At 39.2% G+C, this 24,198-nt stretch overlaps 2 protein-coding genes across 4 annotated transcripts in view; both read right to left on the reverse strand.

Moving 5' to 3' along the window:
* The window catches only part of LOC145442372 (complement factor H-like), a 65,983-nt gene extending 47,926 nt beyond the window's left edge, over nucleotides 1–18,057 (reverse strand). The window contains exons 1-7 of one of the 3 annotated variants that reach the window (XM_080320291.1): nucleotides 17,935–18,057; nucleotides 17,346–17,528; nucleotides 14,585–14,752; nucleotides 14,313–14,498; nucleotides 13,321–13,512; nucleotides 12,845–13,030; nucleotides 12,699–12,737 (exon numbers count right to left, since the gene is read on the reverse strand). In XM_080320291.1, coding sequence (XP_080176417.1) covers nucleotides 12,699–12,737; nucleotides 12,845–13,030; nucleotides 13,321–13,512; nucleotides 14,313–14,498; nucleotides 14,585–14,752; nucleotides 17,346–17,528; nucleotides 17,935–17,989 — 1,009 coding nt within the window. In that variant the 5' untranslated portion in view covers nucleotides 17,990–18,057. The remainder of the gene's footprint in view (nucleotides 1–12,698; nucleotides 12,738–12,844; nucleotides 13,031–13,320; nucleotides 13,513–14,312; nucleotides 14,499–14,584; nucleotides 14,753–17,345; nucleotides 17,529–17,934) is intronic. The other 2 variants (XM_080320282.1, XM_080320276.1) reach the window with 2 other exon arrangements.
* Nucleotides 1,112–12,692, reverse strand: LOC145442397 (complement factor H-related protein 4-like). Its single transcript, XM_080320304.1, has 15 exons — nucleotides 12,543–12,692; nucleotides 11,642–11,836; nucleotides 11,345–11,551; nucleotides 10,099–10,293; nucleotides 9,628–9,825; nucleotides 9,144–9,344; nucleotides 7,685–7,882; nucleotides 7,429–7,623; nucleotides 6,010–6,207; nucleotides 5,448–5,648; nucleotides 4,479–4,676; nucleotides 3,515–3,697; nucleotides 2,848–3,033; nucleotides 1,856–2,038; nucleotides 1,112–1,242 (listed from the first exon to the last, which is right to left on the reverse strand). Exons 1-15 carry the CDS (start codon nucleotides 12,634–12,636, stop codon nucleotides 1,235–1,237), a joined length of 2,640 nt encoding a protein of 879 aa, XP_080176430.1. The 5' UTR covers nucleotides 12,637–12,692; the 3' UTR covers nucleotides 1,112–1,234.
* Nucleotides 18,058–24,198: the final 6,141 nt, after the last annotated feature.

Raw genomic sequence — 24,198 nt, forward strand, 5'->3', positions numbered from 1 at the left:
TATACAGTAGCTAACACCCCAATCGCACGAATTTGAGTTTTATGATACGGCAGTAAACATCTCAAATCAAGATTGATCCCGTACGCCAGCTAGATTTTTTACATTAGACGACGAGATATTCTTTATATAAATTGCATTGATTGATTGAATAAGCATCATTCGCTGACTACCTGCATGTGGTGTGCTTCATTCTTGATGTGTGATTGTGGGTCAAGGTCACAGCAGAGGGTTAATAAGTATTCACAAACAGAAAACTGAATATTTCGAGCAAACTTTTGCAACAAAGCAAGTAAAATTTTTCAACATTGATAAGGTGCATGCTCGTTTAGTGTGGATTTTTTTTGTTGCCAGCTCCACGTTTAGATAGGTCCTATAGTTGAAATGCAAATAATTGTAACCAACGATGATTTAATGACATGACAAATTGTAATACATGAAAAAGGTTCACAGTGCAGAACATACCACGGTTCGTTTGTGAACGTGATTTTCTATAAAATTCCGAGGTTCACACACAGAACGCGAGCGTGAACCTCACGTTCATACCATCCCTACTTTGCAACGTGGAAGCGAGTATTTTAGTTTCATAAATTGTGCAGGTAGAAGTAGAAGTAGTTTACAATCGCAACCACATAAGCAGCTAGCTTCAAAACTGTTCACGTAGAATTCGAAATAGTCTGAAATCGTAAACACTAGTCAGTAGTGGTATGCAGACAAATTGTTACAGCTGGTGAGCTTGAATCAGGGGTGAGCAAACCCTGGTATACGGGATGATTTCCAATGAGACGCCAAAGGATCCCGAGCGTAGGATGTGCTTTTATAACTTCAAACGACAGTCTAAACGATTTATTTCTCAAAATGGAAAATCAGAACGTCCGTTTAATTGGAACTCATCAGCTACGGTTTTGCCAGCGAGCCACATAGTCCTTCGAGCGACTACGACACAGGACCGTCCACTGCTGAAGTTAATAATTCAAATCTGTCCGCATATCTCAACGTACTACGTCGTAGGCTACGGCAAGTATGACACCCCCGTTAAACCTAACAATGAGTCATTTCATCACTACCCGCACTCTGGATACAGTATAGGTTTAGGCACTGCAACATGGATACATTTTGCTGACAATAACTTTTTATTTCCGGGTAAATGTGTTAGTTTCAATAAATTCGAAAGAGAAATATAATTCCTATGGTCTTCATAGTCTCATGCATCGAATTTCCCATCTCGTTCAATATTTCAAAGGCCTGTAATAAATTGGGAACGTTAAATGCGGTGTGTAAATTACATATTCGAAAAATGGCATTAAATTGAGTTATTTTACCGCAGACAATTTTGGTATATTTATTATTTCGCTGCATCATGTGATATTAACCTATCAAATTGATAGTTTGCGTTCCTGTACAGTGTACATTGCCAATATAATTACTCTTTTGAAGTAGTGAGATATTTCACCCATTGAAGGGGCCACAGAGATTGGCGTTACATTATTACCGAGGTTAAATCAAATCGTTGTTGATGTTTCAACAGATTAATGCTATGATGGCGCATTGGTTTCATCGCCAGGTAACTATCTGAATTCCAATAATAACAAGTGATGCAAATATGCAAATACCTACTTGATAATATACAGAATGTAAACAGTGAGTTGGACGGCTTAGACTACTGAATCAGAAAGGCAAGTAATCTATAACGCCACAGCATGACTGTAACGGGTAAGATTAAAAAATAGATTGAACTAAATCACATTTAGCATTAGGGATCATATTACGCGGAAGACGATCATGCCTTAAACGATGTGTCCACAAGGGCGTCTCGTTTGCATTTATGTCCCCGACGACGCGTTGCTGTGATACTTACGGATGCATTTTGGCAGTTTAGCCATCCAGTTGCCGCCACGACCGCAAGACACTTGCTGATACGCTTTATCGAGTTTGTATCCGCGACTGCAGTAAAACGTGATCTTTTCCCCGTATGAGTAGGAGTATTTATTCCCCGGGTAGAAGAAGGCGTACGAATAGGGACGGGGAACGACACAGTTTTCTGGAATACGAATATACAGTAATACGATCAGAGAATTTGATTTTGATCAACTATATAGAATGATTATTTGCGGTCAACGAATATCACGCCACTAGCAAATAATTTCGGTAAACTAAACCCACAATATTATACTCTTTAAATTATTTCGGAGATCATAATCCAGTGGTATTCGACCACTTCTACCGTTCGTCAGCAAGATAACCCGGGCGTAGAGAGTAGCAGCCGTACTCAATTGCTTTGTACTGCCCACTACGGCATTTATTATGGCGATGCATCGTGTTTTCACTTTTTTTGGTACTGTGTGACTGCATCGGCAGCTGGGGGCGTTAATGAAGCCTCTGCAGAAGCTGTTACATAGTGGTTCATCATCTATATGAGAGGATCATTTATGCAGTCTCGTAATAGTGGTACTTAGAATACTTGGTTTGCTATATATGAGCGATTGAGCATGGATATCGTATAAAGTCAAAATTGTGTTGTCTTCATAATTATGTGCAACGCTATTCTTGCATACATTATAAATACGCAGTCCGTTGTTTCGCCATTGAAGGTTAAAACACGGCGATCTAGATATTGATTTACTTCCAGATTAAGCAATCACTACTTCAGACGGAAGCTTAAAACATCCCACACCGTTTGTCAATAAAGGATTATATTGATCCAAATTAACGCTTGTTTATAAGTTCAATTAATCGAACAGCTGCTTATTGAGGCTTGCAATTTCACTTATATTTACAACTGGTTTGCTTTTAGTCGATTATAGTTTCAACTTGTCTCATTGCTTTTAATGCGGTATCAAAATAACTTACTGTTGCACATCGGGGCCTTGTTATCCCAGTTTCCGTCATCCATACATGTCATATAGGAATACCTGGAACCGTGGTACGACATTTGGTATTCAGACTTGCAGCGGTATTGCACTCGCTCGCCCTTGAGGTAGTACATTTTCATTGGATAGTAGTATCCGGACATAACATCGTCTCCCATGCAGTACTCTGTTAAAGGATTTAGCTCTTGTAAATGATGTAATGAGTTGTTTAACAAACCTAAGCTAGTCTATTTTACTTTTCACTAACAGCACAACCGATCAAGTATGATGATATTACCACGTAGGTCAATTCACCCCATAGATATACTGCGCTCTGTGTCCCCATAAACAGAACGTTATCAAAAAGAGCAGCATCAAATTGAGGGGCATGACGAAATGAATAGAATTGTTGAAAATTGATTTGGATTTCAAGATTTCGTCAATATTTGAATCACAAGAAACTGTATATGCATTTCGGCTGATAGAATTTTATATTCTTTCTCATTTTCATAAAGTGTCTGACCGAATATGAGTTAATCGCGGACCGCAGTAGGTTTTGGACATGATATGAAACCTATTCGGGAGGGTGATTTAAAAATATGAAATATGTTCCCTACAAAGCTACTATATAGTGAACCAAGAGTGAATTGCAGAATGTAGAAACTTACTCTTGCACTTCTGCGGCTCGCCGTCCCAGTTTCCGTCCTTCATACACTTCGCGTGTTTACGGTAGTTGGCAGGGGCGTAATATCCGTAATCGCATTCAAACTTGACGTATTCTCCTTCCATGTATCGCATCTTGTAATACGCCATGTGGTTGTAGTCGTGGTGATCTGGCACTTTGCAGTATTCTGAAATTATATTTCATTTAGCGTGGCAACGTACATGAAAGCGGATGGGGAAAAATTGAATAAGCTGCATATGTAACCTACATAATTATTTGATAACCGTAACTCGATTTGCTTTCTTTGCGACACCTAACACTTAGTAGTCGAAGCCTCTTAGGACAATTGGTGACATATGAAGAACAGTGTGGTAAAGGACTATACCAACTTGTGACGCAAATACCATCTCCTTCCTAGAATATGTTATATTAGTTCCGAAAAGCGTCTATTGTTTTCCACTACAGTATCTGCCATGATGCCGTAACATGAACGCTGAATTTTACCCATGAAGCTAGAAATTCCATCATAAGTAGAATATCTGGTAGATTAGTAGTAAGTAGCACAACTTTCGTCAATCAACTACACGCACGGATGGTGGCGAGATAGCGTAGTGGTTGAACCCACAGCTCACTACTGCTACACGAATGGGTTGCTAGTTCGATTCCGACCGAGGTCGAATCCAGAATTCCTAGCTAAGTGTTGAAGTTTTTTCTAGGTTCATCCTCGCCATATGATTCTCGTAAACGGTGTCTTATAAAAGACGAAAAGTGGGTCGTGCTACAAGTGGGCAGATACGGAATAAAAATGAAGAAAATTGGCCTGGTGTAAATGACCATAGTAGTCGTAAAACACCATGAAATTTACCACAACAAACACGCACGGATAAGATCTTGGACACGAACATATAAACTTGGTGCGACAATTGGGTAGGATATAAGTGCTTTCATTCAACATCGCAAAATATTACTGGTAGGCATCCTTTTGCATTTCGGTAATTTGTCCCAATTGCCGTCCATCTGGCAGGAAGAGTAATATTTCGTCATCATTCCTTCGTCGTACTTGTAATACCCTGGTTTGCACTTGACGTATATCTTGTCGTTGTTGTCGTAGTATTTCATCTCGGGCTCGTAGTAGCCGTGTTCTACCATCGGCGGGGAGCAATATTCTGAGAAAGAAGTTATTCTTAGTTGATCAGGAATTTTATGACTTCGGTTCCACAAAACGACCCTCGTAGTTGATTCCTATTTGATCATTGATTGCCATGATTTCAATATGCGATAAATCTAGAGTTTTCATGTTTACCTGAGGTAATCCCTTGTTCATACCATAACTATGATAACACCTAGAATTGTCATTTTATTCGAGCCCGTGATTTCAACTGTAAGAATCTTCAACTCGTTGGATGATTAAAACAGGGAGATGCATATCATATATAGTTTTCGACAACCAATTAAGAAGTTCTTTCGAATAATACCTGGGAGTCTACTTTCATCAAAATATACCAACCTACTTTCTACCATCAGAAGCAGCTCATGCATCATCTAAATTGAGTACATTGAGCTTAAGCGAAATCTTCGCCCCGATTATCATCCGCATTTTCATGCCTGTGACGTCAAACTAGGTGATAGTATTGTTGATATGCTGTGTTCATTCTACTTCTCCACTATGTCATAACTATGTCATATTTGTCATTTTTGTGTCATAATGACAAATAATTGACTGGTAATCGAACCGTTCAGGTAGGTACTGAGATACCATAAGATTTGGGTGGCTGGGCAAAATCGATTACCTGACTGATTCGATTCTGAAACGAGTGTTGGGCTTCGGGTGGATTATTTGAGTATCACTTTTTATGACATTTCAGCTATACGTTTACAATGTGCGTACTCTATACCCCATGAATTTTTGTAGCTGACTATGGTTATTCGATACATACTTTTACCGATCTTCATACACTTGGGTTGCTTCCGAGTCCATTTTCCATCTCTACCACAGTAGTTGTAGACGTACGAGTTATCATCATAGGACTTGAGTCGGTATCCAATGGCACACTGGTAATACACTCTGTCACCCGGTTTGTAACTAGCCTTCATCGGTGAATAGACGCCGTACTGTACCATCATATGCATGCAAGACCCTGTAAACGATATAATGATATTTAGCGTCAAGAGACATTGGGCTAGGGTTTGGGTGATTAAGATCAGTATTGCATCCTACAACGGTTAATATCTGGAAATGGATCTACTCCAAGTTGCGCTACCTCAGTACATGTGGCCTGAAAGTAGCGGTGTCTAAGACGTGTCAAAGTACTCCAAGTTGAATTAGAAATGAAAGTTTTGAAAAGTATTCAAGGTTCAAAACGCAGACTAGATCAAAGCGTCAAATGCTTGTAGTAGATTAGCGTATTTGGTGGCTGATAGTGATCATCACTCAAGGTAAGATGTCACAGTATGTGTTTAACATTATAAACGCTCCATACATAGAATAATGCTTCATACCTGCTGTTATCTTCTTGCACATTGGCGGCTTCATGTCCCACATGCCATCCTTTCCACAAGTCGCATACCGATAGTATTTGCCTTCGTAGTACTTGTAATATCCCTCGTTACACTTGAAACGGAGTTGGTTGCCGACGGAGTAGTCTTTCTTGTTTGGCTTGAGTGTGCCGTGTTCGAATTTCGGCATTTTGCAGTACACTGTTATCGTAAAATACAAGTCACGCCTTCAGCAATATGGAATGCCTTCGTAAAACATCGGGTAAGACTTAGCAAGAAAACATACACATTTGATCAAATTATTCAGTAATATTTTGGTTGTCGAGTAAGTGTAGCAATACTTGCGTAGTAAAGGTTGCAGGATGTTGACTCGATATGGAGTAGCAATTTCCGATTATATATGTTACCGGACCGTCAAATCCATTAACGGGCAAAGCATTTGGTGTCTTGTTGTAAGACCGAAAGTTGAAGGAGCACTGCGCTCAAAAAATGATGTGGTCTCAAATTGAAGGGCAAAACGAAAAAATAAATTTGGCGGCGGCAGTCACGCAGAGAACGAACTTTAGACATATTTTCTTCATAACATCGGCTGACGACTATATAAAGTTCGTTCTCTGCGTGACTGCGTTATCGCGTCCAGCAAGTGCGACGGTGAAGACATCGTGCCATGTAACGGGTTAACCAGCCGCGGCAGCTAGAGCGTGAAGATCCTGTGGAAATTTCAATAAATTGCAGCTTCATTACGGTGGCGTTCTGAAGAAAATGGCTGCGGCCCTTCAATTTGAGACCATATCATTTTTGAGCGCAGTGCCCCTTTAATACTGTTAACACTCTTCGTTCGGCACTTGGTGTATATCTCACTAATTGCATAACAAATTTCCTCATCGAATTTAGCCAATGGAAATATTCACAAACAAGGACGCGGTATCTCAGTATTGTATAATCTAACAGCGGAAAATAAAATTTTGCTGCATTTTAGCCGATACAAATTTTGCCAGAACGATTTATGGTTTCGACTCGTACTGAGTGAGTTATATTTTAGGTATAAGAGTGTATTATGTTACATTTCGGTCTTGTGTCAAATAATACTGATTTCGACTATACGATTAAAAATTAAATGCATAACTTGACATGACCGTTAAAATAATCGCAATACATTCAGTCTACGGTAACGTTATACTGGCTAACCATTAGACGAGAAGAGCACAGATTCAGTTTTTTTAGGGACCGCGTTCCAAAATCTACACGGGATAAGGATTCAGAATTTTTTGAGAAATTGGATTTGGTAATGAAATTTTCAGTTATATGAAATATCCTTGTTATTATTACTTACTCAATGTGCGGGAATATTCTCGGATTATAGTTTCGATTAACAATAGTTTAACCACTGATGACTCTCTGGTAATACTTCCATCAACCTACGTTTCTTCATATCCATGCACTTGGGTGATTTGTACTTCCATTTCCCGTCCATACAAACGTTATATTCGTATTCTTCTCCTCTGTACATTTTCTTGAATCCCCTGGCACATTGGTAATAAAGCTTCGAGCCTTGTTGATATCGTTCAAACATCGGCCAGTATGATCCATAATAGAATTCCGGCGCGTAGCAATAGTCTGTAAACAGTGGGAACAATGTATAGTACACCCAGGTAATTTAAATGGGCGCCAAACATACTCATCATCACTTTCTTGCACATCGGTGGTTTCCTGTCCCAATACCCGCCCGGTTTGCACATAGCGTAGTCATATCTCTCGCCCTCGTAGTAGAGCTCGTAACCGTCTTTGCATTTGTAGCTGACTTTCTCGCCGTACGCATATTTGGATTTGGACGTCATGGCCATACCGTGTTCAATCACGGGAGCGTCGCAATAAGCTGAACATTAGTGTGCCGTGTAGAGGTAAGTGAGATTATGCTGCTAATTACATGCATCAGCTATTTGATTGAAATCATTGTTGAATAAAACTTGAAATAAAAATGGGGCAAAGCCGTCAGCATTCCGAGCATAGCTACATCTTGCAATATTGCATTAACATAGCATTCAAGATTTATTAAAACCCTCCTTCACTCTATTCTGAATTCAGCTTTTAATTTTATAAGAGTTCATTGGGGTGCTGAAGACTATGGCCAGGGGTGTGAAACATAGGGCCCACGAAGCTATAACGGCTAAGTTAAAATGATTGTATGACACCGCACATTTCCATCCAAAGCTCTCTCCCGACAGAAAATGTCGAAGTACGCTTACTGCTCACATACCAAATTATAACATTCTGGTGGCAATGTTGCGCTTTTACTAAACTCACCATCAGTAGCAAGTCTGTGACATTGGCACCAAATTGCGAGACGGTAAGAAAGAAGGCAAGCACTCAGTTCGGTTCATGAACCGAAAGATATAGTCATTAACGTTGACGAAATCGCCAATGCTGAACATAATGCACGTTACATTGTGCTCAAACAATATAGCGTAAGTGGAGCGCTTCTCTGAGCAAAACAGTCCCAGGCCTCAGAAAGTCATTTGTCCCATATTTTATTCAGCATTTATGTCCTTTTAGTGTATGTTAGTTGTAGTGACAAAATTGTTTAAGCTCTTCAGTGAACTCAGTGTATCGAAGTTTTCCATCATAGAGTCAAAAGGTTGGATTCCTTTACTAAATTCCACTTTCGTTGGTATTGAGTACGCTGTTGAGTTGGAATCCGTAACGTTCATGATTGCTGTCGGCGTTTAAATGACATCATATGCATAGCAAGCGAAGTCTAAACTAGTTATTAATATGTGGCGGTGAGCAGCTCCTCAGATTTTCATCGGCACCTCCGCGGCAGATACAGTCTGTCTAAATGAATTCTTGCAGATATCAGACTTATAGTCTGTGTAAACGTGAACTCAGTTTATCAGAAAACTGCATTAACGTCATGATAGATATCAGCAATAATGCGAAAACAAAAGTTGTTTTGACTCTATATTCTGTGATCACCGTGACAATTCGTATATACAGGTCTCAGAATCAAATCTTCTTCAAGCAGAAAATGTCATAGGAAAGCTACCTTACAATTTAGTACGTAACGCATATTTTGTGGATGTATCGAAACGGAATTCCGGGTAACACGATCTTGCGCTTCACGAAACAGGTCTCCATACCTTTCGTGGCCATTTTGCACATTGGATGCATGAATTTCCAATTTCCATCGCCCATACAGATGTTGTATTCGAACCAATCTTTTCCGTACATCAACGTGTATCCCTCCTTGCATTTGGTGTAGTAAAGACGATCTCCTGGACTGTACATCTTCAGCGCGGGCGTGTACTTTCCGTGTTCGAAGTTCGGTGGATCGCAGTAATCTGCAATTTTACAGTGATATTTACCTTTATTATCATTACCCTACATCTAATCGAATGCGAGAGATAAACGATAGATAACAGATTCCTTCAAGCTCAGAGGAAAGTTTGCAAGTGCTTTATGGCGTGGATTTCGTGCAGTAGTATACATAGTTCGATAGTAACCTCATGTTTGCGGGGTGTGTGAAGTTTATTCTTGTAATCATTACTTCATCAAAAGAGTTTTCTTTTCTTAATCTGTTCTATTATCAAATGAAATTGCAAGAAAGAAAGAATGCAGGCTTACCTATCTTGTGGCTTTTGCACATCGGCGGCTCTTTGTCCCAAATGCCATCTCTTCCGCATGTAGCATACTCGTACTGATCCTTCCAATAATACATCCCGTAGCCGTAATTGCACTTGAATCGCAAACGGTCGCCATAGTTGTATCGCCTCATTTTGGGGTAGTACATGCCATGCATGATTTTAGGAGAGTAGCAGTAATCTGAAAGAAATCATTTGGACTTTTGTTACAGGCCGATTATTATATTTTGATCGGTCCAAGACCTACACTTACACTAGTTAGATTTCAAGTCGTATGTAGGTGAGAACGCCATTCTAATCCGTCTCCACCTTGCACTGTTCAGTATTCACTCAGCAAATTTGGAGAAAATATTCACTAAATCTGGACTTCACCCATTGTTTGTCATTTTGTGGCATACAATTAGCTCAATAACCCTATTACATAGATTTTTCAGAGTGAACTTAGAAATCTTACTTTTGTGCGCAGACTTGCACATGGGCGGTGGGTGATTCCACATTCCGTTTTTGCACATGACGTAGTCGTACTTTTCCATGTCATAATGCAATTTGTAACCGTCTTCGCAGTCATAGTACACTTTTTCTCCATCTTTGTACCAGCTTTTGTTTGGTCTTCGTTTGCCGTACATTACGTCATGTCCCATGCAACCAGCTGAATTCAATGTAGGATTCATCATTTCAAAAAACTAGCGAATGTACAACTGTCGAAGCCTACGTTGATGAACATGAATTGCTTGTGCAGCAGATTAGTACGCTTTTGAATTTATGATGCTTCCGTACAATATGTCTATGTTTAGGAGAAATGACAAAACTACGATAACGCCATTTTGTATTTGCGACGCCATATTTGGTTTTTAAAAGATGCAAGTACTTTCATCGCTAAAGCGCCATCCAGTTGCAAATTTCTGGTTTTGAGTAACATGAATAGTAGCTATAATATTACTATTGTAGAGTAGACGCGATTAGTCCATATAGATCCGGTTTGATGAAATCAGCAAACTACTTGACGATATTTATAACATCTTGAAAGCACATACTTGAGAATCAAGTTCAAATAACTGAAAATCCGTACTCAAATTACGAATAAAAAGCGATGCTGATCAGGTTCATATCACATACTTCAGCAACACGCATAGCTGTTTTTTTTTAATTTGATGTGGGATAATTTTTATCCATCACATTACTGTGATTTATAATTTCTTTTGTATATATTCTGGTTTTTGGGATATTCCGGTAATTTATATGTTTAATTCTGAAATGTAAGAGAGTAGTTTGCTGAGAATCTGCACCAATGTTATTTAAGATTTTCATAATAAAAACCGTGTGAGAAAGTCCCTGTACGCGTACCTTTGTAAATTAATATATTTTTGACAATCGTATGTACCTGTAGGGTCAGTCAGACTAGCGTAAGATACATCCTTTAATTTCGATTGCAGCCACATGCCACATTCATCTACTGCTATAATCATACGAACCCACAAACAATTGGATCGTTGAAACTTATTACTGGAACAACTTTCAGACCTATTATTTTTTTTAATTGTAATTGCTCACAAATATACAGCAATACTTCTACCTTTCGTACTTGAGTAGCAACGTTAACTACTTTGGCCAACTCCATCAAATAAAAAGTATCAACCGTTGTGCGCAAATTGTAAATGCCGTTACACAGTTTGTTTTTGGCAATAATATAAAAGTCTTACATCCGCTGGAGTGCTTCATGCTCTTGCACTTGGGAGGATCGAAGTCCCATTTACCATCTTTGCCACACGTGCGATATTCATACCAGTCAGTTTCGAAAAACAGCCCATATCCCTCTTTGCATCTGTGGTACATTCTATCTCCTTCCATATACATTTTCATGTCAGGAAAATGATAGCCATGTTCGACCATGCCGGGCATGCAATATTCTGAAACGCATTGGAGTTTTTCACTTGTAAGCGTCGGGTCTTTATGGGATAGCTCCGTATATATTGGCTAATATCGTATTGAAGACTCACTCATAGTCATAGGTCTGCATTTAGGTGCTTCGAAGTCCCAGTTTCCATCGTTCTTACACGTTGCGTATTGAAACCAGTCTTTGTCGAAGAACAGTTTGTATCCGTCCTTGCATTTGAAAGATATGCGTTCCCCTTTTTGGTATTTCTTTTTCGTGGGCATGACCATTCCGCCGAAGTAAGGTTTCTTGCACATTACTGATAAACATTTGATTTGGATCTATTACGAGCAGGTACTATCTATATGATATTTCATAACAGTATATTCATAAACGGATTACGTCTGACACTTCTAATTGACGAAATTATACTAGGCAATTCGCCTATTGTAGAAGCCTACGTCGTAGTAAGGTAGTATCTATATCATTTCTTGTGAGAATATAGGAATTGGGTGCTAGATCGCCGCCCGAAATTTGCACATTTCTTTCAAAATATTTATAAAGAGCGTAGATGATACACACTCGATATGTTTCAAAAAATCGAGAACACTTCCTTGCATAACGCCATTCCCTCTCGCGTATAGAGAGTAGCCTATCTCAGTCCGCTTGGCGGCTACTTCAGGTTTACGGCAATATATTGGGCGTCGATTCAAGCACTATGGATGGCATTTTATGTTTTTTTTTTATGGATAGAGTGAAATTTTGGTCAGGGGGCTGGCCGATTTCGAAGGGTTATTATATGCTTGTAAATTATAGTAGCAATGAAATTCTAAGCATAAAGTTAAATATCCAACTCGATCAAAATACGAAAGTTAAGTTAATCGCCAACAATTGCCATCAGCGTACGGAAAAATACTAATTTGAAGAAAATTGTGTATCTAGTATGCGCAGAAAGCAAAATGCATACACCTGTACTTCCATATAATCACGAAAGGCCACCCGCGAGGTAGAACTATGCAGTGTACCTTGTTTCAATATGCATCTTGGCGGCATGAAGTCCCACATCCCGTTTTCCATGCAGGTAGCGTATTCATACCATGGTCCGTCGTAAAATAGCATGTATCCTTCGTCGCATTTGTAAGACACCCTGTCCCCGTAAAAGTAGTGATTCTTGTTAAGACGTGGCATCCCATGATCGATCATTCGTTTTTCACAGTACTCTGAAGAAATTGAGATACCGGTTAATATTCCATACTGACGCCATTTTATGTCTTACAGCTTTATTCTTGTAAGATTATCTCGCGCATATAACACAATTTTCACTTACTCATGCATTTATACGGAGATTTGTCCCAATTTCCATCATCTTTACACATGGCCTTTTCATAGTCGTACTTGGTGTGTTTGCGATAACCGTCCATGCACATAAACTTGATATATTCACCTTTCTTGTACATATTCTTGGCATAAGGCTTGTGATTGTAATCCATATGCTTTGGAGCCATACATTTTTCTGTAATGGACGTAATTAGTCATCGGATGATTGCAGGGAGTTACAATCCAAGCCGGAACCGTTTGCGTTTCTAGGAAATATTTCTTACAAAATCATCTAATTTTCAAGTTACGCTACATCTACAAGTTTTAATTGGCGTACTAAAACGATATCAGCTATATGACTTCTCGCATAAAATGCATTATTCCATAGCTGCATAATTACACCATAGATTCTTATAAACACTCATGTCATAAACATGAGTATGATCATATTCCCATACCCCAAAGCTAATTTCCGATCTTACTCACTTTCACTTTCACATTTATACGGCATGTTGTCCCAATTGCCGTCCTTCATACAAGTTGCCCACATGTAGCCATATTGTTCTGGCTTCTTGTAGTCGTCCTTACAGTAGTAATACATCTTGTCACCGTGCATGTACATTTTCTTAGCGTAAGACTTGTGATGGTACATCATGTGATCCGGGGCGCTGCAGTATTCTAAAACGAATATGTTCAGAATAAGAGTTTGTCGATGATATTGCTGTTTTCAGATTTGCCTGCTTTATGTTAAGCAGTTCATCAATTTTAAACAAAATACATTTCAGAACATTGTAACAGCCACTGGAGTCAACATTGAAAATGTTGGGCGCAGATATTGAATTCAATCTTGCTAATCAGTGAGCTGTCATGAGCCCTGTGGTATTTAATGAATCCAGTGGTGGTTTTGTACTGACATTGCTTATTATACTAACTTTCGGCAATCATCTATATTCCGTAGGCTACAGCGAATATTATATGACTTAATTACCCATTGAATTAAATGAATTGTACAATACAATACCGGATAATCAATTTGTGCAGTTTAATACTTAACCACGGTTCAATAAATGTAAGCTTAGTCTATTGATTGTATGTTAGAATGAAGCCTCGTATTATGAGGAATCCATGTTGACGTGAATATACTAATAAAATAGAAATAATATTACCAAAGTGTACTGGGAAATGTCCAAATAATACGTATATAGAGCGAGTTATATTGCAGTCACTCGCTAGCAGTGCGTGATGACTAAAAATCCGACGAATAACAATCTGATGGTCACTTCATCATGTTTTGGAATGGTTTTAGACATGAATTAGACACATTATTGCATCCAGCACTCGGGATAACGGGATCACTTTATCACATAATTATGATTGATAAATATAAAGGTCATGACAGTCAGAAGATAGACCTTATCTTTGCACACTATAGTCCGTAGCACAGTCATGCTGATTCATAAGTAAAATAAAATTCTTACTTTTGCACATGGGAGGTGTCCTGTCCCACACTCCGTTGTCTCCGCACTTCATGTAATCATATTTCCCCCCATCGTAGTATTTATAATACTTATCGGGACACATAAAAGTAACTTTCTCGTCGTAGTAGTAATGGTCCTTCATGGGTTCGTATTTGTCGTAGTTCATTTTGGCCACCTTGCAATAATCTGAAGCAATAAAAGACGATGAATTATATTGTGGTATGGCGAAACGAGGTGCGAAGGTATTCATTGACTCTGCGCAGACTCCTTACCATAGCATTTCGACGCCTGCATCCATTTCCCGTCCATTTGACACGTGGAATAAGTATGCTTTTCTCTATTTCGCGGACAGCCATAGTATACTTTGTCATTGTATTTGTAACCAGCCTTGTTCGGATAGAATTGACCGCCGAAGAATGTTCGAGGATGCGCGCAGGGCTCTGAAATATTTACGGAAGCATAATGACTCTGCCCTTTGTCTTCAGCGGTGTGGTTTTTGTATCGTGACAAGGAACCCGTGTTGGGATCACGTTACTACCTTCGAGTCAATGCATATTTGCACCCCGCCAATTTTGGATTTCCTGTGTGTTTTACCCACCAGAAATCTTAAGCTGTGTTGTTTGATTTCAATATGCGGATGCATGTAAATTGTGCAATCTGTGCATATGAACTAGACCACGCCGAACTATTATAAAATATGGTTGCCCACTATTTCTAAACCACTAATTTGACGACTGTCACAGCGGTGGTTCAATTATATGTTTCTAGATGAGAATGCTGCCAATAGGAACTGATGTCGAATTAGTAGGGTAGTGCAATTCAACATAGAGCTAAGTTTGCTGCAGGGGTGGGCAAACTTTTTAGCTCGCGGGCCGCATTCAACATTTGAATCCATTCGTGGGCCGCACAATATAAAATTGGGATAGTATAAGCCCAAATCCAATATTATTATATGATTATATTATATTAATATTATATATGTATTTTTATGTTCAAAAGAAACCAGACATTGATTTGATGATAGCGTATACGCGTTAGAGACATTGACGAGAATTTATAAGCTAGTTGTCCTCATGGTCCCACTTAGAGATGAAAGTCGGTTGTTCCGATTCCTAAAACTGAATGTAAAATTGAGTCTGCGAGCAGCGATCTGTTCATGGATATGCTATGCTGAATGTACTTTTAGTTCAACTCCAGGACACACAATGCCGACAGCATCACAACCCTCATGTTACCTTTAAATACGCTTCTCACAAAATATTATAAATATAAATATTTCTCCACATACAAAGAACCAATCTATCTAATACACTCGCGAAGCTGTTTTTCCGAGTACAGAACTGAAAGTAATAAACTTGCTCGTGTTGCCAATCTAAAATCACAGTCGTGGTCCGAATTGAGTCATTTTACTTTCTGTGAGCAATTCCAACCTTGCAAAAATACATGGGGAAGAGTATCCAATAATCAAGTTATTCGACAACATTAAATCACGTACAGCGCGAAATTTCTTTTAAAACGTTGCATAAATTAATAAAAAAATTACTTTATAATTCAAGTATATTCACGAAATAATTTTGGCCTCCCATTGGAGGTTTTGGGGTGCGGCAGTTACGGTCCTGGTAAGAATATAGCTTATTATCACCATGTTGTAATATATTGAGAAAAAGTTCCCTACAGTAATTTGATTTTTGTACGCATTTTCTCAATTTTTTTACGTTTCTTGAGCTTTCGCGGGCCGTAGTTTGCTCACCCCTGGTTTAATGGCTAAAATCCAGCATACAAGGCTTCAAGGGCACCGCCGACCTCATACTTGTAGAGAGATGATTTGAGGTTTGAGCATGTAGGAGCAAACTTTTACCTGAGTCGCGATTTTTTGGTGACTCGAATTGACTCGAGTCATTTTCTTAAAAATGAATAATGACCCGACTCGAGTCAATTTGTGTATTGTGCGTGACTTGGACCAAGTCATATGACTTGAGACTGGGTCCACCAAGACAGGCATTTCATTGTAATTTCGAAGAGTAGTAAAGTTAATACACTATTATTATTTCGTCTATCGGTACTGGTACTTGAAAATGCTGCCAGAAACTGTTAAAGTGAGGAAAACTAGCATATTATGAGTGCGAAGCTTTCGATATCACCGAGAAGAGTTGTAAAAAGTTGGTTCCACATGACATAAACTCGGAACTGAACAGTCGACATAATGACTTGGACTCGGACTCGAGTCAAAACACTGTGACTCGGACTCGACACTCTAATCCGTGACTTGGACTCGGACTTAACTCGGTGGTGAATTAAAAATGTATCGACTTGACCCAAGTCTAAACTATAAAAGCTATATTGACTTGTGAATCGGAACCTTGTGACATGGTTACAACCCTGCTTTTACCAAATATCGTCGAAATTGCTAAAAAATGATCATCTCTGGATTTTACACACCTGATTCAATGTATTTACGCATTGTTTCGATGACATCACGATGCCTGTAAATGCCAAAAGGGCAACAGTTAAGGCCAGCCGTAACTGGTTCATCTCGATGTCTCTGCTGTTTAAATTACTGATATCGAAATCGTAAACAGAAATAGATTTCAGAAAATAATAGATTAACATTTATCGCATGCCTTACTGTGAATATTTGATTGAAAATTAGATCAAAGTCTGCATCTGATTCACGAGTTAATCCAAATTGGTTATATTAGCAGTCCGAGTTAAGCCAAGGAATTTTGGGCAGTGACTGTCAGGCCAAGACCTGAGTCATTTCAACACGGCGGCAACCACATCCAGGATTGATTTGTAGCAGGTTGATCCATATTTGGAAATTGAAGTTTCCTAAGGAATAGTGCAGAGCTCAGAATGCAGAGTATTTCCGACGTTTAATAATCTTGCTGGCAATACAATCAAATGTAGGCTGTGATAGTGATAGGTTCCTGATTTAAAGGTTCACATTCATGGAGGGTATGATATGTGGACATAGTATTATTACGAACTGGTTGTTGTTGGGTATGATTTGATATACGATCTTAACCTACTTACTTATGCACATCGGCATGCCAGCATCCCAGTTATTTGAGCTATCGCAGTTCAGTCGTTCTTTTCCTTTTATCTCGTAGCCGTCCCAGCATGTGATCCACACAGCACTACCGGATGGATATTTGCCACCTCGCATGTTATGAGATGACCGCATTGTGGCATACTTCACATTAGGTTTGTCGCACCCTGCAAGAGTGGCAGATATGATCAGTCAGTACGCGATAAAATCTCGTGTGAAACTGGATGTCGCTGTGAGACATCCCTACATAAAATATATCGTTCACATAACAATTCCAGTATTGGTTGTAAATATGGTTCAGTATATCCGTCATTGTCGAGTTAAATCACCCGATCTACCGAAAAATGTAACGAAATCGACCCGGACAGCTTTTAGTAATATTAAGGTTGATTCATTGCAATTTAGGCCGGTTCTCTCAACCTGCAGATAACCTGTATGCTGTTACGCATTGCTCATGTTCAAATGCCAAGGCTTTATTGACTATCAAGAGGTGTTAGCCCGTGCTCATTGCACAGTGTTTGACAATGCAGTTGCTTACAGTGATGCGAATTTAATTAGTCATAGGCTTCTTACCGAGAGACACTTGAATGATCAGTGCCAATGTGATGGAACTGAGTAAATTGATCATGGTTGATTCTTCCGACTCTCGTTCGGATTGAAATCCACTTGTTTATTCCGTTACCAAGACTAATCAAGGCAACTTGATTAAATGAGGTTTTATCCTCGCATATATACACCTAGAGAAGATCACGTGACAAGTATGCCCTCGGGTGAACGTGGTCTTACCGGCTATTTGCAGAATACCGGAAAACGGAGATTTGCGGTTACGCTGGCTAATTTTTCATATAAAGACAATCGCTTCAAATCTGGCCGTGAATAAAGACAAAAACGTTAGATGACTTGCATTTAGGCGAATGTGGTTTTCAGAATTCGACACGAATCAGGGATGTTATAGGTACAACGCATTCTATGTTAAATGTAAAGAATGGTTCAAAAATAGCATCAGCAGGTACCTTTCCGATAGATTAAAAGAATTCAAGTTCATAACCACGATGATTTTGCTGTTTCGCTCATATGAATTGGCCGAAAACCAATTTTGTTTTCAACGAGATGATTCGCACGTTATGGAGCATTTAGATTTGTACTGATGAAATCTTCCTCAAAAGCTTATTCTCGGATCAATAATGAGAAGAAGAATTGTTTGAATATACAATGAAAACATGTCGTTTTTGTCTTTCCTATACTCTGACCAACAGTTAAAGTGAAACTTGGTGTGTTGTTTGGTATGATCCAAATCATTGCATTTGTGTTTACATCCACTTTCATAAAGTATTTGTCGATTGCAAAGATGGAAATATTGAAAGCGGACTGGTTTTATTGAAAGTCCGATAGGAATATTTCGAAGAGCTATTCTATTACAAAGATTTTTTATCCTTCAACCTTGGACTGAGTATTTTGACTTCCCTGGAAAGTATTATACTTTTATTTTATTTACTTGACTATAATTCCGCAGCATCCCTTTTAAATGTAAGCAGAGAAGCACAATTCGTTGACTATACTAAATATCATTCAATGCTACTGTTTATTTACCATGTTGTATAATACGAGTTTAAGCAACTATCTATTGTTCGGCAGCTTATAAATTCGAAATTCATGTTCAACCCGGTACCAAGCGCGCGATTGCAATTCCTTGAGACATGTCGTCGACAAATCCCGCACAGAAATAATGGACTAGAGCAGTGGTTCCCAACCTTTTTGTCTTCATTCCTCACCTCGAATGTATTCCGAGCTTTCATTCCCCACTACCCATTTTTTTTATTACGGACCAGCTTGTCCCAGTAAACAAGACACACAACTACACCAGTAAGCAAGACAATCGCCCATTACTGCAACATGAAACGTATTGTGAACCGATACCTGTAACCCGCAAAATTCAGCGAAAGCGTATTTCACATCATTTTGGATTTTTTAAGGTATCGGGAAAATAGGCTCGATTTTCCATCATTTCGGATTTTTTAAGTTATCGGGAAAATAGGCTCGATTTTCTGAGCATACAGTCAACATATTTTACTTTTTGTGAGTCCCTATGGAATATTACTGTCCCAGCATCTATGATGTGGTGCATTGAACACGAAATACACAGAAAATGAAGTGTATATGGGCACGGCCATATTACGAGTTTTAAGGTTAAAAACATGTATAGTTTATATCATTTTCCCGCATGTTTCACATGTATTTGGGATTGCATATCGAAACATTCACAATTTCCAGCACAACGTGACGTGAATTTCATTTTGTCAAAATCATTGCACGAAATCGAATTAACCGTGCACCGTCATTCCCCGTATAGAGATTGCACACGCGTGCGACCGTAATCGTGAGCGAGAAGAATCCATTTTTAGACATTCCTCCATTTTGTTGCGATAAATCCACCGATCGGTTCGAAAGCATTGTTCGTTCGGCATACTTGACTTTGTCAAAAACTGCATGATCACTGCACTCGTAACCGTTTGAGTCGGTGTATTGAAACCGCAAGTACATCAGAGTCATACCGATCTTTCTATTTTTGCGTGCCGAGCTCGACCGAGTTACCATTGTTTGTTATTCGCTTCTTGCTTCCCTTTATTGCTACATTTATGTCAACTTATGCTCATTGGGCTACGAACACGGAACTAGTAGACATACAACCCCTTTGTACTGCCGTATGAATGATATCTATGAGAGGATTCGATGTTGCTCTCGCCATATGTACATTGTACATTGTGTAAGAATTGCTGTGATGTAATATGGTGAAATATAAATCAGTTCATAAATTAGTCACCCATATAGGCAGGGCATGGTATGGTATGATATGGAACAAGAATTTTCCATACTCTATACTTGCCTTACTCTCTCCATACCATGCTTGCAATTTTCCATACCATACCAACATTGTTCCATACCATACTTGATACATATTCCATACTTTCAAATACTTCAATATCATAAGTATAAGTAACTTTTATAGCACCTATATTATTGATATTTCGGATGTCATTATTGCTAAGCGCCAATCACCGCGTCGAGACTTGGGAATATTACCTTGACACCCGTTCAGCGTCCGCTTGAGCGAAGACGACCAACGCCCCGATCGAAAACTGCATTCGTATGTTCCTTAGGGTCGACTGACCAATATCGAAATGCTGTTCATTTGAAACCTTTCTCCGCTTCAACGGGTAACCGGTATGTCAGCATGTGCTTTAGCATTGGGACATAATGTGGCCAGAGTCGTCACTGGGTATCGTGTACATTATTATATAACTTCACTGAAATGTAGGGTTGGAATCATCAATATGACGGTACGCGACGTCATAGGTTCACTTTCGCGTTCACTCGGAACCTTTCAAATAATTTGTAATTTTGTCAAGTACGCTTGATAGATATCAATATCATTTCAGTAGCTGCAAGTTTTCCGGAAGTTCACATAACTCAAAATAGTTTTAACCGTCCGTGTTGCATGAACAATTGAACATGTCACAAGACATGGCACAGGACTTACGTTGTACCATATCGTGCACGAAGTTTTGGACGTCATCAGCCCCATCAGCTTTACCGGTAAATCTGATCACGCTTACTGTAATAAAAATGAATCAATAAGTCTTCCGATGATGAATTGCACAATCTCTGGCTTTATTTGACCCGTACATAGGCTGTTTGTTTGTGAGTCGTGTGTATGAATGTTACCTGATGAACTGCCCCGTATCAGAAGTTGTTTTGAAAACCGTTTTTGGAAATCGGGATTTAATCATCACACAACTGTCATCATAGGACAGCGAAATCAGCGGTAGTTTGTTACGACCATCAAATAGTTTTCTCATGCCAAAGCTGAAGAATTACAGAGGTCGAGGGCGATATCCGATTGCCCATTTTATTGCAAACATTTGCACGCTGAAAAGTGACGATACATGCCCTGTTGCAAAGCAGACATGTGCATTGGGCAATAAGCGTAGATTTGGGTTTTTAAGAACAGGATCCGAAAGTTTTGGACTTATTTAAATGAGTCACTATAAGGAAAATAGACTTGGATTCAGTGTTGGGATGACTCGAGTCATGACTTGACTTGACTCGAGTCACTTTGCTAAAATGACTTGACTTGACGTGACTCGGCGTATCATTAATGTGGATTGACTCGTGACTCGGAGCAAAATTCACGAGTCAATTTCAAGTCATCAAGTAATCGGTGTCGATAAAAATCATTCTATCTTACATATGGTCGGATTGCTCGCTAAACACTCGTGTAACCCGTGAGATCGACTAATCACTCAATGATCATGCGTTTCACTGTGCCTTCATTGTTCGTTCCCAAATAATTTGACCACAAACGAAGAGATCGAAGCTTATAGCTTAGGATATCGTAAACTAGTATTGTTAAGTTATTTAATAGTAAAATATATATTTCTGTTTTCTGTTCTTACCTTAACCAAACCTCTTGGATTATTGAAATTAAATTCGAATATAGTTTATATAGTCATCAACCATTTGGGCAGTCTCGAATGTATATTGCATCTTATCAATTCGTTTCTCTATTCTCTATTTTCGCTGGTAACTATAAACTGAGGCTACGCAATTACTTACGTAGTTTAGCAGTTCTACGTATATGTGAGCGATACAGCGCCTTCTTGCGTGTATATTTAACCCTATATTCGTTCATTGGTTCAGAATCAATGACCACTCAATCTGTATTTCAAACAGCCAGCAAAATGCAATGACATAATCATGCCTCATACTTCGAAAAGTCAACTTGACTTGAATTGTGACTTGACTCGTGACTTGACTTGACTTGAGTCGACTTGACTCGAGTCACCTCCAAAAATCGAGTGACTTGACTTGACTCGAATCACCTTCGAAATTCGATTGACTTAACTTGACTCGAGTCAAAATGTGCAATGACACGAAATGACTCGTGACTCGAAGGTAGCGACTTCATCCCAACACTGCTTGGATTTAGAGATGGCATTTCCATCGATCCGACTTTTGAATAAATCATTGTCATTCTCGAGATATAAAACTTGGATTGACATATGATGTGAAGTGAATACATACTCTGAGCTTCCATTTGATGCTGAATATGAATCTGGATTTGGATTGGGAAATATTAAATCCGCTGAATTGTATCCATCACGATTCAACTCTCCGTGACTATTAGACAAAAAGAGCACGTGATCGCCACAGATTTCGAAACTCGGCGAACGATTTATGCCAAGACTTTTAGTTACAGAATTATAGGTAATGCCAATGTCGTTAAGCTTTAATTATTACTGTGGTAATGTCGTCCTTGCGCTGTAACAATCGCAATTTTGTTGCATGACGAACGCCCTATGCCGCGATTTGGACCTACAACATGCATGTTATAAGATCAGGATATCGGTCCTTAAAATACACCGAAATCCAGCGCTGCTCCGGGATGGGTGTGAGGATTATGACAACGTTTCAGCGATCAATCAATAGAAAAAACAATGAGTTCATAATTTAAAATTACCAAAACATGTTTCGCATAACGTCTTCTCATAATTCAAACCGATCGAACTTTTAAAATTTCGAGGCCGTTATCTAGGGTTACCATAAGCCCACTTTTCGGAAGATTTATTCTCCTTTTTCAGAATATCGAAAATGTCATCCGAGGACGCCTAAATGTCCTCCTTTTTGGAAATTCGTCCTCCTTCACAGCTTTGACAGCTGGGCTAATGGACAGGGTTAACAGAAAATCGACGTAAATGACGCGAAATACGCAATGCTGGCTTTCAAACGGGTCATTCGGGAGTCGAGTCTGACCGATGACCTGTCCTCTTTTTTTTTTGTCAACACCACAGAAGTATAGTTTAAATGTGGGTAATTCGGGAATCGAGTCAAAGTTATGACCTTTTTTTTTAAGTCAACACAACAAGATTTCGAGTGAATACTTTCAAATCAGCTGTTTTCGGTTTCGATTAATCCAACTTTTATGATTTGACAAAAGGGTTCTCCATTTCCGATTCCAGAATATGCGAAGCCTACGGTTAGTGAGACTAATCACCGAGCCAATACCTATTAAGAATAGAAATGATTTTGCGTCGGGTTCTCAAATAAACAGTTGCTAGAAACAAGGTTAAGATTGGATGCTGATACTTCTGTACCGCACTCTTTGGAAAACATCCCACCGCTATCCGTGGTGTAGAACGAACAAATCGCGTGGACCGTGGCAATGCCTCGCGTTAAGGCACGGGCGCATTTCGCGACATGGATTGAGGTGATTCTGCAGACGCTGTACGATTGTGAGCCTGTATTGCTGTCTTGTAGTTCAAAACTGTCTCACACGGCGATATATTGGGACACGCTGATTCACTATGAACAGCGTGAAATCCTTGTAGCCCGAGGCTGGGTGCTTTCCTGAGCGTGAAATGTGCGGTAACTCGCCGCTAATCTGAAACGCAAGCGTCCAAGATAGCAATATAATAGAAAGCTCGGTATTTATAACACAAAACATGAAGGAACGTGTATGGAAATAGCCAGCATTAGGCCCATGTACCGGTGACTTGAGTGGGGTTTACATTTGAAAATAGCTTTATCTCCATGATGCAAAACGCTTGTCATTTATTATGAATGTCGTCAATACGTTACAGTGGTCACACCAAGTCATTTACTGTGAATGACTCGTAGTCAAATCAAAAACAGATTCACTTTATTGGAATAGGCAAGTTGTGGTTGTTTGTGAAGGCTTTTTTTAAAGTGATTTCTAGATAATATAACCGTGACCATGGTATAGGCACCATTTTGACAACCACACGCTGATGTAAAATCAATAGCGCTAATCACCCCATG

Source organism: Botryllus schlosseri, chromosome 1 (genome assembly GCF_051294905.1).
Source record: "Botryllus schlosseri isolate E-star chromosome 1, Bs_hap1, whole genome shotgun sequence".
Lineage (NCBI taxonomy): Eukaryota > Metazoa > Chordata > Ascidiacea > Stolidobranchia > Styelidae > Botryllus > Botryllus schlosseri.

Excerpts from the sequence above, each read along its gene's own strand:
- LOC145442397 (XM_080320304.1), bottom strand. The coding sequence starts at position 12,636 with ATGCTATTTTACGACGGACCATGGTATGAATACGCTACCTGCATGGAA. Across the intron at positions 11,837-12,542 it reads AAGATGCATATTGAAACAAG|TAATGTGCAAGAAACCTTAC; the intron begins GTACACTGCATA and ends AATGTTTATCAG. Across the intron at positions 7,624-7,684 it reads GTGCAAGAAAGTGATGATGA|ACTATTGCTACGCGCCGGAA; the intron begins GTATGTTTGGCG and ends CACTGTTTACAG.